Genomic DNA, 16,613 nt, shown 5'->3' on the forward strand with positions numbered 1-16,613 from the left:
AAGAAACAAGTTTTTGCTAAAGCTGAAAAATTGTTAAAAAAATTTTAATGTTATTTTGATTTTTAATTACATTTCATGTCTTTTTCTACAGTTTTTATTTTTTAACTGAGCACCTCCTACAAATATTCAAATATTAATTTTTTTTAATCATCAGGTAGTATAATTCACTGAAAACATTTTTTAAAAGACAAAAATTAGAAGTGTGTACCGCTCATACACGTGAGCCAAAACAATCGTATTTCACATCTTCGGTTGTTAAAATATTTTAATTTGACTACTACCCAATTTTTTTAAATATTTATATGGTTGATAAAATAGCTCTAACTAAACATGTAAGAATTTTTTTATAACCAGATTTTCGATTAAAAAAAAAATCGATCTGGAATAAAAATGAACAAAAAAAACAAAACGTTTGTTTACGCCATGCTATCGCTGCTGTAGGTGTATCAGAATTTTTGTAGGAATTTTTGACACCCCTACACGAAACTACGAATAAAATATAAAAATCTCATAATTTTTCTGTTAAAAGTGGGTTGTTTATTTTCTTTATGGGTTATACTTCCAAAATAAACTATTAAAGTTGTTTTAAAAGTAATAGAAATATTTTTTTTTATTTTTTAAACAGTAATGAATTTTCCGAACTCAATATTTTTCAATTTTTAAACTTTAAAAATCTATCAAAATTTTTCTATTGATTCTATTTTTACGATATTTTCAGGGTCAATGTGAAATTTTATGTTCTTTCCAATAAACCGAATATAATATTTTAGACAAACGTTTTTTTTTTAATTCACGCCTCCCCCATTTTTAAGTGTCTATTAAAAAGTAAATAATTAATTTACTCACCGAAAAGTAAATAATTAATTTACTCACAAATTGAAGAGAAAAGGTCAATAAATAATATATTCAAATTTTAAACAAAAAAAAAACGTAGTGTTTTTTAGAATTTTACCTGTAAAGTTTGAAGTTTAAAACCCTTTTTTTTTTTAAACCACGTCATTTGTTTTTTCTTTATTTTTTTAATGGAACCTTGGTCCTTGCTCCTTTAATTGAAAAAAAAATGGGGCTTGAATTACATTTTTCGAGGAGTTATAAGCTTGGAAAGACAGGGAGTTAAATAATTCACGCCTCCCATTTTGAAATGTCTATTAAAAAGTAACTAATTAATTTATGTACCAAAGTCTTATATATCACAAATTGAAGAGAAAAGGTCAATAAATAATATATTCAAATTTAAAACAAAAAAAAGTACTGTTTTTTAGAAATTTACCTGTAAAGTCCGAAGTTTAAAACCTTTTTAAAAAAAAAAACACGTTTTTTTTTGTTGTTTTTTTTTAAATGAAACCTTGGTCCTTGCTCCTTTAATTGAAAAAAAAAATTAGGGCTTGAATTACATTTTTCGAGGAGTTATAAGCTTGGGAAGATGGGGTGGAATTATTCACTATTTTCACGAAATTTCTGACACACCTATCGCTGCTGCTGCTATTACTAATACTACATCAGTCTAGATTCAAATTCATAACGATTTTTTGTCTGCATTCAATTCTATAAATATTATCAACACTGTTGTGGATTCAGACCAGGTGAATTTTACTTTGTTTAATGTTGATTCATGTTATTAAATATTGATAAATAATTCTTATTTTAATGTAAAAATGTCCAATCTTGTGAAAGAGACAGCATTGAACTCTGCTTGCTCTCAAACTGCTGGAGAAATTTGGTTTAATGTATTAAATGGTTTGATAAATTAAATGACCGAGATAAGTGGTGGTTGAAACTTGAGTCTAAGAGAATATTTTGTTTTGGAGATGGACTGAAGTTAAAAGCTAATAAAGCAGTAAATTTCTTGTATAGGGAGTATAAGAGGTATCAGATGTTGAGGCTGACATTGTTAAAAATGATATAGCCTTGTTATTAAGTCATAAATCAATGAAAACTGCAGGAATTGATCCATCTACTAGATGCTTTGCTGCGAGATCAAGTAAGACCAAGAAAGATGAAGAAATTATTTGCAACATATTTTTAATGTGGATATCTTATTTTCAAGCTCTGAAACGGCTTTCAAATGATAATGGATGAGAGTTTAATAATGAGGGCTACCAACTGATGAATGAAAAATTGAATATTGAAATATGCACAACTACTGCAGAAAGTTCATTTAGTACTGGGCAACATCACAATAATTGCCGAAGCAACAGAAATAATATGATAAAAAATGTGAGCCAGAAATAGATTTTACTTGGACTGCTAGTGCTAAAAATGCACTTGAAATTCATCGTCCAAATGAGCTTGTATTTGGGTCAAATATTAACATTCCATCAGTTTTGAATGATTGGTTCCCTGCATTGGAAACTGCAACAACCAGTGATATGGTTAAAATAAATTTGAATACCCTGCAAGAAAAAGCTTCATAGAAACTGAATCCAGTGAAAGAATTCAAAGAGTCTTGAGATGTAACGTAAGGACTGATACGGAGGATTTGTTACGGGTGACATGTGTTACAGGTGACGTGTGTTACAGGTGACGTGTCTACTAAAGATGACAAAACTGGAATGAATGGTTCTGCTAAAGTTTTGGGGAGAAAAAATCAATGTGTGCTGCATCCATGAAATCTTGATGAAGGCAAGGAATTGCAAATTTCAATAAATGAAAAAAATACAAATTCTTCAAATGAGAAGAATGAAATGTTGGAGGAGGAAGATGAAGAACAATATTATAATTCTAATAGCAATAGAAGTGAAAGATAATATAAAACCAAGTTGAAACAAAGTTGTAGAATATAAATTGAGAAAGATTGATGAATAGAAGAAAGGAATGGTTATGAGCACACAACCAAAGTGAAGAGGAAAATAAAACCTTTGAATAAATATAAAACCAGAAACAGAATTAAGATTCTCTTTGTGTTAATTAGGACCATGTTGATCAATGGAGAAAACTTTCTCAAGTAACAGTAGAGGGAGTAAGTAGTCAGAAACATGCAGTTTTGTTTACTTTTGAACAAAAACAAGGATGTGTTTGATGCAAATAAAAAAAGGAATTGGAAAATATGAATGTTCATGAAATGAGGCAAAAATGTATACGAACAAGACAAGTGATACCAGAAGGCTCATCATCATCACATGGTTAGGATAAAGATTCTCATAACTTAAAAACAGATTCTCCAACGTGCAGCCATGGGGCCATGCATCTCATATCGTTAATGACCTTGTTTATTATGTGACAGATGGAGACTTGATTTTACCTCAGCATTTCTGCAAGGTAATAAGTTGAAGAGAGAAGTATTCCTTAGACCAGCATCTGATGTGTGTCTAGAATCACAGGTGTGGAAGTTGAAAAGATGTATTTATGGTTTGAATGATGCACCTTGTCGATGGTTAAAATTATGAGTTAACTCGTTTGAAAGAAATGGTGAGTGCATAGGACAATCCCACTGGTGACTTGATAGGGATTCTCGTAATACATATGGATGATTTCAGATTCTATGGAAATGATCTGTTTCAGAAAAATGTGATTTTAGAATTGAAAAATATTTAAAATTGAAAAGCATGAAAGTGGAACATTTAAATTTTGGAGATTGTAAAGATAACAAAAAATAGGATTATGAAAATCTATATGCATCAGCTATATTCTCAATCGACATAAACAGAGTTAAGACTGTTCAGTTGTCTATGGATAAAAAGAAATTCTGTTTAACGTGATCTCCCCTTTTTGCTTGGCGTTGTAATTGTTTCCTTTGATAAGATGGTGGTTTAGTTCAAACCAGATGTCTGTGCTAGGAGTAAATAAAACATCATATTTGGTACAGAAAACTAATCATCTTATAAAGTGGAAGTCAAGAATTGTGTTTAATGTGAATCAATCCTATCACACATAATTCTGATGAAATATAAAACTAACGGAGCAGCACATCATCATCAGGACAGGCTCCTTGCCTGCACCAATGCAACTCTTCTTCTCCAGAGTTTCCTATCTTCCATCAACTGCCTCAGATCTTCAGTTTCACAGTTGGCATCGTGTACGTGGATCTAGGTCGTCCTTTGCTTGTGCATCCGTGTCGTGGAGTCCAAAGCAACACATCACTCACCAATTCATGCTTGCTCTTCAAACAGTGACTGACAAATTGTAGGCGTCTTTCCCTGATGGTATTAGATATGGCAGGTAGGTTGCCATAAAGTTGCTGCTTCATGGGATCATTTTGCCAAGATATATTTAAATCTGTTTGTAGCATATGGGTGTATGTGCCATCTAGTTTTCTTCTCAATCTTTTGGTGAGTGTTCAACCTGTAGCACCGTAAACAAGGACAGACTCTACCACTGCCCTGAAGAACTGCCTTTTCAGTTTGTCAGCCAGTTTTGAAGTTCATACTGAATGCAGCCCATCCAATGCGGCCCATGCTTTTGAGATGCAAATTTCAATCTCTCTCTCTGTGGAAACTATGCTGCTGCCCAGATACGTAAACTCAGCTACTTCTTTCAGTGTTGATCCAACCAGAGCCCTGATCTCTCCCTCCACATCGAAAGTCATAAACTTTGTCTTATCCGCATAAATGTGGAGACCAATGTCATTTGCGGACTTTTCTTGTATTCGAACAGTGTTTGCGCATCAGCAGTGTTGTTCGCAAACAAAACAATATCATCTGCGTAATCTGCATCAGTTATGTGTGCTGATTGATGACGTCTGTTTCTGGATTCATTTAGGGTGCAGCCTAGCATGTTATGTATATCAACAGAGGTGCAAAGTACAAAGTCAAGACAAACAATGAAAAGAAAAGGGGCAAGAGTATCTCCTTGTAGAACCCCGGTGCGAATTTCGAAAAATTCAGTGTCCCCATCTGGGAACCTGACCATTGCTCCAGTGTGCTCATATAGCATCATGATAGCATTAATGACTTCATTTGGAAAGCCATATGCTTTTAATATGCTGGCCATTTTTTCTCTATGTACAGAGTCAAATGCTTTGGAGAAATCTACAAAGATCATGACTGCCTCAATGTTTTTGGCTTTGACTCCTTCAATTAGTCTCCTGACAGTAAATATTTGACTAGTTGCTACTGTTCGAGCGATTCTTTCTAAATCCATTCTGTTTTTTCCTGAGTACTTCTTTGCTCTTTGGTTAGATACGTTTGAGAAGCATGACATTGTAGATTTTTGCTGCAATTGGAGTGTTATTCCTCTGTAGTTTGGTCCTGGATATGACCTTAAACTATATCCAGTGGTGAAGCCCCAACTTGCGGGTTTTGGGGAGTGTGGAGCCACCCTTTAATTGCCATTGCTCCTAGGTCCACTCAGACCCGGAGTGGTAGTACCTATTAGGGTTCCAACTATGGATTAAATAGAAACCGATTTGAAAACAACAAATATATTCTATTAAAAAATTTTTTCTTAAATCTTTGGATTCAGCATTAAATAACCTGAAAAGGGTTGATATGCCGTTAAACAAAAACAACCAAACCATCCTCTGTAGTTGCTTGGTATGCTTAGGTCACCCTTCTTGGGGAAGGGAAGTATGCATCCTTCCCTCCATATATGAATAACTTTTTGATTATGTACAGCATTGTATGAATCAAGAAATATGTCATTGAAACCACCTGTCTTCCACACTTTAGGAGGTATGTTATCTAAGCCTGCAGCTTTACGATTCTTGGTCTTCTTTAGTACATTTAGAAGTTCCTCCGTTGTAAAATCACCCTTCTCAATATCGAGTTCCTGTACAACAATCAGCTGAATTGGTTGGTCTGTCACTTCTGGTTTGTTTCCAAGTAGCTTTTTCAAAATGTGCTTTCCATTTCAAACATTCATTTTCCGGGGTGTTTGCCTTTAACTTAGCTTTGGCAGGTCGTTTGCACCCAGATATCTCATTTATTACTTGCCAAGCCAGCATTCTGGATTTGATCTTTTTGTTCTTGAACATACTTCTGTTGTTCTGATAAGTACATCATACTAAGTTCTTGAAGGTCCTGCTTCCTTAGTTTTGTATTCTGTCGAGTTTATGTCTATGTTGCTTTTTGTTTGTTTTTTCTAACTCTTCTTGTTTTGATATCATGTTGTCATTTCCCCAGGGTACTTTTCGCTTTACCTTGGCCTTCACAGGTGTACACTTCTTTGCTGTTTGTGATCAGACAAAGTTTTCATAGGTGGTATTTGCAGTTCATTCCTGCTCTTGTGCTTGTAAAGCATCAAATCTGTTTCGCAGCAGATGATAATGGACAATGGCATCATTTTTTTCTTAGAATCTCTTCAAGCGATGAAAAATAAAAACTATTACAGGGCAGCATGTAATAGTTTGCCTGGAGGAAATGGAGTAGTAGGGGTGACGTCATCAGTGGAAGTAATAGCTAAGAGCGAAGGGATATATTCCGGTACGACGATATGGCATCCAAGATCAAACAGAGAAGACACAGCACCACATAGATCAATTTTTATTTATGAATCAGGGCATCCAGGTGGTACTTCCCCATAAATCGATGAGCAAGTGCCAGCCAATTGTGAAAGAATAAAGATAATTGAATTTTTTTTTTTTTTTCAGGAATTGAAATTCGCTATGAAATGTATCATCCACACATTCAACTGATTGAAGTGTTAAAATTAGAAAAACGGTTGGATGAGGAGTTGTACTATTTAAGAGATGCCAGTCCTGAATATAGTACAATTCCTTTTGATTTTGAATCGGTTCCATTTCCTAAAGGAAGTAAAGTGCCTGTCAACCCAATAAAAGTAAGTTCTTTGATTTATTTTGTCAAATTATTCAAATGGAAATATTGAGACGAGAAAGTTTGTTTTACTTTTAAAAATGAAACTTTTTTGTAGCATTTGCCTAAAAAAAGTATTTCAAATCTCTTGATTTAGTTGTTTCGAAAATCAAATCTCATTTGTTATTAGATGCAGCATTTGAAATTAGTTTCAACAAAATTCTTTCATGATTGCAACATTTGAGGTTTCATTTGGGAATATTTTCATAGATTTTCTTTTAAAAAAATTGAAGATTAACCACTCATTTTTCGATGCGCTTTTCGTTTCCTTGAAGAAACGTTAAAAATTGCAGCTCTAATAATAAAGCTAAAAAAAACTTTCATATTGTGGAAATTTTCTTGTTTGAAAACTACTTTAACATAATCATTATAGGAGTTTTTCAAAGAAAAAATTTCTCTGCGTGTACAGAAATGTCTAAACATTCTCTCCATAGCCGTCCGTATTACGATAACAGCAAATGAGGGTTCTCCTCCACTAATAATCTTTTTCTCAAATAAAATGATTAATTAAATGTTCCAAGAAAACAAGGAATTCATGCAAAAGTGAATTTTCGTCATTTTGCACAAAAATAACAAAATTCTGTCTTTTAAGCGAAATGTTCCGAGTTCAATCCTTGAAAACAATACATGGTGCAATCCTCACATGAGATGCTCCTCTCTTTCCTTATCGTTTGATCATGCAGAGTGGTGGTGGTGGTGACCGTGATTCATGCATTTCTTCAACCAAAAACATGCATTCCACTCACGTCTGATAAAGCTTTTCTTCTTCCATATCATCTGACGTTTTTTTGCAGCATTTTTCTTGGTGGCTGAATGATCTGCCTCCAAAACAGGATAGAGGTCATCTATGTGACCCGGGATTCTATCAACTAGGACAGATTCTATCAACGAGGACAGATTCTATCAACTAGGACAGATTGCTGATTCACCACACGAGTCACTCGCCTCTCGTGATACATTCACAGCTTGCCAGTTTAACATAGATTTGATCTCTTACATGATCTTGTCATTAAGTGAGACCGATTCCTTTTACTTGAGCCTAATACATGTAGATGGCATTCACAGGTGCGATCGCTCATAACATTGTACCAATATGTTGCTTCCCCAATGGAACACTTCTTCCTGGCAGCAATCCTTTTTATGCTATGATGGCTTCTTTCCATGATGCCGTTGCCTGATGTATGCACATCATAGCCGCAGTTAAACTCCCACAGAATAACTGGTTGATGGTGTCCCCCTTTCATAAAAGATGGACAATAGTTGCAGAATTTTATCATATAATTGCTCATCAAACAACAAAATGGGTTGAGTCCACAGTCAATAAGAATTATGGATGATTAACATTCAGTAGAAAATCACCTCCAGACTAATGGCGCCGTAAATGGATGGTAACATTTAATGCTAGTAAAACTAAGCTGCTCTCCTTTAACAATTACAAGACGTCTCTCCAACCCCCTATATCCATGACAAATAGCACTCTACGTGAGAATTCTACCTTCAAACTTCTCGGCCTAACATTTGCGAGCAATATGAACTGGAACAAATACATAGAGGACATTGCAAAGACTACTGCAAAGAAAGTGGGTTCCCTCTATCACACTAGAAGACTACTCACGCCTGAGAGCATCCTGTATCTTTACAAGGCCACCATATGCCCATGCATGGAGTATTGTTGCCACATCTGGGCTGGTGCATCTACCACTAGACTCTCCCTCTTAGATAAAGTAAAAAAAAAAAGAGTTGTCAATCTAATTGATCCCACTTTAGCAACTAAGCTCCAGCCCCTGTCCCATCACCCAATATTGCATCACTGTGCCTGTTTTACAAATATTTTAATGGAATGTGTTTTGATGAACTCGTTTCACTTGTACTCGCTTGACGTACATATCCCCGACAAACCTGTTTAGCAATAAGATCTCACCCATTCACTGTTGTTGTCCCTAAATGCCAGAAAGCTTTCTATTCTAATAGTTTTTCCCCTCGAAAAGCTAGACTTTGGAATTCCCTTCCTGCTGCCTGCTTCCGTGGCTGTACTGATATGCAGAAGTTTAAATATAACATAAACAAATATCTTGTTAATCTTTCTTAGATATGGCTCCAAATAGTAGCCATTTATGTTCAAGTGGCGATAAGCTTCGTAAGGGGTGAACGTGAGTAAAAAAACAAAAGCAGCACTACCCAGAATGGATAAGGAAACAGAAAAGGGTTTTAAAAAGTGTCTTTGTTTTTCCCCCTTTCTTTATATATCTTAATGGGTTCCATATATATTAGAAAGCACAAAACAAAACTGTTTAACTTCGTTTCAGTGTTGGTTTTTTTTTTTGATTTTTTTTTTTTGCTGGCAGTAAGAATGAAAAAAAAAAAAAGTTATTCCTTCCATGCATTAATTTAGCTCTTAAAAATATTACGGTATTTCTTTTTACCCTAACACGGGCAGAGTTCACAATGAATCCGATGTTGTAAGTTTTCTAAGTGTATCTTGTGTAGTTTTTAATTTTTTCACAACTAACTTTTAATCGGACACACATGCAATACAAAATTGTGATTTTTCTTTATATATTAGATAAGTATTGTATATAACTCTTAACATTATTATAAAAAAACAGATCAACTTAAGTTCAATTAAGATGCATTTCATCTTTGGTCATCAGATTACTTCTGTCAATTGGAGTTTTTGAACTCTTTTAAAAAAACAAATTACATTTAAATGGTAATTGTGCTTTCTTTTTTCTTTTTTTTTTTTTTGAATATTTCATTTTGTCATTCCTTTTATAAAAAAATTACATCTAAAATCGAACAGAGAAACCGATTCATTTTGCTTGAGAAACATTATGTATTGTGAATTTGTATTTTTAAGTAAGAACTCATAAACTATAATTAGGTTACATTTAGGCCAGGAATATTATGACTTTTTTCTGTAGTTATTTTCTTGACTTGTTTTAGCAATGGATACAAAAAATGGAGTAAATAAGCACTGACTCAAAGCAAGTTAATAACATATTTTTTTTTATTTCTATTAAATATTTTTTTTAATTTAATCTCTTTTTATATAATAAAAAAAAAGTATATTTTTATCATGAGAAAATGTAAAAAGTTTCTTATGGAGTGGTAGTAGATCCAATGCTGAAACTATCGAGAGCTGAAGGCTATGATGGAGATAACAAAAACAAACACGGTTCCAATTTGTTGAAATGTGAATGAAAAATCTTTCTCAACCTCAGTATGAAATCTTCATAGGACGCATGCATAGAAACAACAAAATCTTCATAGGACGCGTGACCTTCACCTTCACCGAGGTGCACGACTTATATGACCTTCACCTTCACCGAGGTGCACGACTTGACACAAAAAAAAAAAACAACTTCTTAATCAACTGCTAACGCACGCGTCACTGTAACGTATAATGACAACAACAACCTTCTCACTCGACCTGCCTTTTATACCACTCTCTCAATCCCTCCTCTTGCGCATGCGTCCGGAGGTTCCTAACAACCGCGAGACTTCCGCTTATAAAAACCCAAGTTCTGTTGTCGCGCATGCCTACACAAGGCACAAATACGTGGGCGTTTGTTTTGTTGGTAAGTATTACACTCCCCCCTGATCTGATGATCACATAGAGTGCACTCCGGGGGTGGCCTCTTATTTCGCTGGCTTCTGCGAAGGGTGGTATTTACAATCTCGGATTCAGGTTCTGGTTCTGGGTGTGGTTCTGGTTCTGATCCTGCCTGATCAGACGAACTACAACTACCACTCTCTTGCTCGGTGACCTCACTCATCAGCAGCTCATCATCTGATGATTCATCACTCTCTGTAGTTGTGGGATGTACTTCACTAGCTGGGCGAAGATCGCGCACATGGCGTGGGGTTCCATCAACAAGGACCGACTGCTGGCTGACCACTCCAGATATTTGTCCTCGCTTGAACTTGGTGGTGCACCGGTTTCCAGGGGGTCTTACCCAAACTGGATCCCCTACCTTGTATTTGTCATGACTCTCCTCGTCGATTGGCTGGACAGTGTCAATGCCCTTTATCTTAACACGGTATGTGTGTATGGCATTGGCTGGTGCTGTTGTTAGTGTCTTCCCATCCTTTGGTGTGATGTTATACCAATACGTGGCCTCCATAATGGTGCATTGCTTTCTAGCAGCAATTCTCTTGATGCTGCGATGGCTCCTCTCAGCAATGCCATTCCCTGATGGCACATGAGTTGTAGTCGGACACCCTACTCATTCAACAACTGTCGAACTTGGTGGTTACAAAAAGCAGCATCGTTGTCCGTCAATATCTCTTCCGGCGCACCTCGCTCAGAAAAGATAGATGACAGTTGGCGGACAACATTCGCTGAGTCCTGCCTGGTCATTTGCCGCCACACCGCAAAACGAGTGGGTCCACAGTCGATAAGGGTTAGAAAGGGCTTACCACTGTAATGGGTAACATCCATCGCTACTCGTTGCCACACATGCTCAACCTCCAATCGCTCCTTCTGCCATTGCTCAGGTGCAGGATCGATAGACTGGCATGCCTCACAGTGCTTGATGATCTGCCTGACATCTGCCCTTGTCACTGCCAGGTCCACACGCCTCGCAAAATACAGAGTTCTTTTGATACCTGGATGTCCACTCTGCACATAAATTCTTTGTATTTGGCATGAGCTAATCGCGCCAACTGCGCAAGATCGAGCAGCGAACTCCACGCCTGTCTTCACAGCTTCATACCATTTGTGAGGCACATGGGTTAGTTGGTCTGCATGATTACAGTGTGATGCCACGAGCGTTACACTCACCGACAGGTCATACTCCGATACCAGACTCTTCAGGGTGTTTAGCCTCCGCCGGATTAACATCTCACTGGCTACCTTAGGGCGGACTCTCGTTCGTCCCGAAAGAGTGTCGGACACCTAGTGGTAGATGCAGAGAGAATCCGTGTACAAGTGCAACTTCTTTGACTGCCATTGCAGTGCCAGATTTAAACCCTTCATAACAGCATCCAGTTCCGCCAGGTTGATATGTTGAGTATCGTACATGAGTTGCAGCCAGCACGCGTCTTCAATTACGTTTCCACGTTGCTCCAATAACACTCCCAATGCCAAAGAACTAGCATCAGCCCACACATTTACAGTGTCCCCATCGACACACCATTCTCCACGGGCAGGATCCTCCTTGTCAACTCTCTCTAGAGTTTCTGTCGTCATCAGAGTTAGAAGAGCATCATCAGATACATCATCCCAACCTGTAGTTACTGAACTTGCCCTGCGTTTGATGACGCCCACAGCTGCTCGGAGCCAGCTACATGCTGGTAAGTGACCAATAAGTTTCCCACACAAGGAAAAAATAGTCCGCCGTGTAATAACATCAGGGATGTTAGGAATCTCACTGCCACGCCTCCATCGTAAGGTACCGTCTACTATAGACACATTGGAGCCCTTCTGGCGCCATTCTCTCAGCTTGCTGGTGCACACGTCAGCATCGGCAGTGTACGTCTCAATGTATCTATTGAGTTCACGATAGTCCAGCACCGGACGAACTTTTGATTTGTTATGCTGGACTACCACCATTAAGGGAATCAGACCCTTGGGTGGTCCCAGCTTGTTGGGGTAGGGGATCAGCCATCCATCCTGGATCCATGCCTCAAGCTCCTTCTCGTATTCATTACGGGCCTTGTCGGGTATCGAGTACTCTGCAATGCTATTCTTGAGTTCGGTTGGCGCCCTTCCTTCTGTCCACTTCCACGATGCAGTCCATGCTTTTTGGTGATGATCGTAGTCCACCTTAAAACCAGGCCGATCAATGTGAACTGCAGCACACACTGGGGTTTCCAAAAACCGCACAGTCCCATCTCTTCCGATAACAACTCCCCCCAGTGCCTTAATAGCATCATATCCCAACAGTACATCGAATCCCAGCAAATCCCCTCGCATCACCAGCACATTAATGTCTGCGGCCACACCAGAGTCTGTGTGGACTTTGACAGTTCCGGCTCCACAGCAAGCTTGCGTATTGCCACCTATTGTGGTTACTTTGATGTTCTGTTTTGTCCAGTTTCGACACTTGGCACTCATGATGGTGTGTGAGCACCCGGAGTCAAGAAGAGCTGAACAAGGCACTTGGTCCACGTACACATTTATTGTCGGTTGCGCCTCAATTAAATCTTGTCCGGGGAACAGGGTGGCGCTGACGTCCTGCCCCCTGATGCATTTCCCGCACAATTTTGGGATAAATGTCCATAACTACCACATTGGAAACAGCTCGGGCACCCCCGCCCTTTGTTAGTACAACTTCTTGCGAAATGGTCTCACTGGCCGCAGCAGAAACATTTCCCATTGGTCGTGGGTCTCAAACTGGGACTCTTTTCAGCATTAGTCTTGGCTGCCTGTGCCATCATTACAACCGGTTCCCTCAGGTCCTCCTCATCTCTGATAATGGCTCGAGCGCGTTCTAACAAATGTTCCATGGGCGTTACAGATACGCTGGTGGAAGATCTCAACAGTTGCTTAACATGGGTGGGAAGGCCAGCCAAAAACGCATACGCCAGTGTCTGCTCTGACACTCCATTGCCAAATAGATCTGCAAGTTTCTTCAGCTCCGCGAAGAAGACGTTCACGGTTTCTCCTGGCATGAGCTTCCTAGAGGCAAATGTTTCGTAGGCCGTGCAGGGATCCATGGCAAATGCCTTGTATAAAGCATTTTTTATAGAGGTAACATCAGCCTTCTCCACGGCACTAAGTTGCTGATACACACTCAGGGCGCCTCCAGCCAATCTCAGGGGAATCACGGTATGCACCCCCTTTACTTTACAGAGGTTGCAGGTCAGCTCAACCCTTTCGACCCAGTCGACAACAGAAGTGGATCCGTCGAATTCGGGTATCAGTTTTTCCCCCAGCCATAGTTGTCCAGGAAAAGAGACAAAACGAAATCGCCAAAATAGCTTATGACCTTCACCTTTACCGAGGTGCACAACTTGACACAAAAACAACAACTTCTTAATCAACTGCTAACACACGCGTCACTGTAACGTCCAATGACAACAACAACCTTCTCACTCGACCTGCCTTTTATACCACTCTCTCAATCCCTCCTCTTGTGCATGCGCCCGGAGGTTCCTAACAACTTCGAGACTTCCGCTTATAAAAACCCAAATTCTGTTGTTGCGCATGCCTACACAAGGCACAAACACGTGGGCGTTTGTTTTGTTGGTAAGTACTACATGCATAGAAACAACGATTGCAATAAGTGCATTTTGCTCTTCTAATTTTTTCAAAAATTCTTTCAAATTTAGTAAATTCTCTTAATGTATTATTTTTTTACAATTTATCACAATTACTTCCAAGATTTATGCAATTTATTTTCAATTGGAGTTTTTTTGAACTTTTATTTTCTTTGGGCTTTGAAATATTTTAATTGGTGATTATCATATAACTGAATCACACATAAAGACTTGCATGTTGGAGTGATTTTCTCATATGAATAATTTCACTTGGAAGTTATCTAAAATGCATCATTGTTGAAATATCAATTCTGTAAGTTGCATGATCAATTGCAAAACGCATAGTTACCAAGTAGGAAAAATATGTTTGGGGTGAACATCTTTTTAGGTATTCTGTTAGTGTAAAAAGTCTGTAGCAAATGTAGTGGGTAGCCATGAAGAATGGGTGCTTTGCAGTTGGAAACGTGGTTTCTAGAGTTCTGCTTCCATCTTGTCAAATTGAAGACAGTGACTGAGAAATGAAAAGTGTCTAAATTTCATATATGCTGATTGTCTGGACAGTTTTCAAGAGCAATTCTTGATGAGAAACTTAATAAAACACTCTAAAATATCTTCTAAATAAAACACCATTCTGATCACTATAGTTTTCAAATTCTATAACTTAAAAACTATAGTTTTCAGATCAGTTGGTTTTCTTCAGCTTTATAACTTTGACCTTAAAAAAAAGAAAAATTGAAATAAAAAGATTTTTATAGTAAAAATGATTTTAATTTCACTTTATTATTGAAGATATTTTTTTACTTATTTTTTATTAAATATGTTGAGTCATTCTATAATAATTTTTTTTTTAAACAAGGTGAAGTTGAATCCTCGACCATGGCTTCAACGTTATGAACGTATGAACTTAAAAGGTGTGGAAGACCTTCAACTGCCTCAAAAGTTTTATGACAGAGCAACTGAAGTTGCCCGGCCATGGGAGGAAAAAGATCTTATGAAGATGTACAGAGAAACAATTCCCGAAGATGAAGCAGCAAATATTTTCCAAGAAATTTCATCTCACACATCAAAATTTAAAGAAAATAAAAGAAAGAAATTTTAATGAAAAAATGTTATTCTCTTTCAAATGAAACTGAAAGTTTCGATTTTAGATTTTTTTTTTTTGCAATAAATATTAAACAATATTATGCAATATTTTTTTTGCAATAAATATTAAACAATATTATGCAATATTTTTTTTTGCAATAAATATTAAACAATATTATGCAATATTTTTTTTTGCAATAAATATTAAACAATATTATGCAATATTTTTTTTTGCAATAAATATTAAACAATATTATGCAATATTTTTTTTTTTTGATTGCATTCAATATTTGTACTAATTCTCCTTCTGCTAGTTGCATAAACCACCATCTTTCAAGTTGCCATTAAGTTTTTTATCATTTATTTTCTGTAAAAATAAACAATTAGACACAAGGCCAACTCAAAAAATAGGGGGGGGGGGTAGTCATCCTTGTCACTGTACCTTTTTACTTGTCTGGGGAGTATCCCTTGCTAAAGTTCTCACTCGCAACAATCACTCCAGTGGGGGTGTCCTACTTTCTTTCTTTTTTTTAAATTATAAAACAAAAAAGTTTGATGGTTTTTTTATTTACAAGTAAACAAATTCCACAAGAGTAGAAAAAGATTTCATTTGAGTCAAAAAAGAAAGAAGTTATTAGTAGGGTCCTCCCAACCCTCACTAGATGGCAGACTGCCCACTGTTTTCCGGCTTGATGAAGGCTGAAAACAAGTAGGTTGATTGGTAAGGGGCTTGCAGAACTAAATTTAGGACAAAATAAAAAATGGGGGATGGCCAGTTTAGTGAAACAGCCGGGGATGAAAAAGAAGTAATTGGAGTTCTCTATCAATAGAGGAGAGGGGACCATTAATCAAGAAAGGAAAACTATGAATGCTTGGAAGAAATCTTAACTTTTTGTTTAAAAACAAAACTCTTAACCCTACCACTAACCCTAAGTCCGGTTGGCAACAAAACAGAATCCTCATGCAAAAAAGAATGAAAACATGAGTAAATCTAAAAAGTTTTTAAAATTAATATTTTTAATTTAATACTGGGTTGGGGTGGAGGGGAGCTTATCTCTAATTTAATACTGGGTTGGGGTGGAGGGGAGCTTATCTCTAATTTAATACTGGGTTGGGGTGGAGGGGAGCTTATCTCTAATTTAAAACTGGGTTGGGGTGGAGGGGAGCTTATCTCTAATTTAATACTGGGTTGGGGTGGAGGGGAGCTTATCTCTAATTTAAAACTGGGTTGGGGTGGAGGGGAGCTTATCTCTAATTTAAAACTGGGTTGGGGTGGAGGGGAGCTTATCTCTAATTTAATACTGGGTTGGGGTGGAGGGGAGCTTATCTCTAATTTAAAACTGGGTTGGGGTGGAGGGGAGCTTATCTCTAATTTAAAACTGGGTTGGGGTGGAGGGGAGCTTATCTCTAATTTAAAACTGTAGAGGAGTGAACATGTGATAAAATTTCCAGCATCTTTTTTTAAATTTATTGAAAAAATGCTATGGAAATTTACACCCTAATTATTAATAAATGCGGAAGTGTAAATGGTTTTCAATTATGAACGTTATATTTATCATTAATTCAGTAAATGTAATG

General features: G+C 37.2%; 1 protein-coding gene across 1 annotated transcript in view; it reads left to right on the forward strand.

Annotated features, from left to right (window-relative positions):
- LOC145247354 (large ribosomal subunit protein bL19m-like) overlaps window positions 1-15,291 on the forward strand; it is a 106,495-nt gene extending 91,204 nt beyond the window's left edge. Inside the window, exons 5-6 of the mRNA XM_080109032.1 lie at window positions 6,527-6,714; window positions 14,809-15,291. Of these exons, the coding sequence (XP_079965158.1) occupies window positions 6,527-6,714; window positions 14,809-15,051 (431 nt within the window). The 3' untranslated portion in view covers window positions 15,052-15,291. The remainder of the gene's footprint in view (window positions 1-6,526; window positions 6,715-14,808) is intronic.
- The last annotated feature ends 1,322 nt before the right edge of the window (window positions 15,292-16,613 follow it).

This window comes from Euprymna scolopes, chromosome 25 (genome assembly GCF_053919585.1).
Source record: "Euprymna scolopes isolate OS-2025 chromosome 25, ASM5391958v1, whole genome shotgun sequence".
NCBI lineage: Eukaryota > Metazoa > Mollusca > Cephalopoda > Sepiida > Sepiolidae > Euprymna > Euprymna scolopes.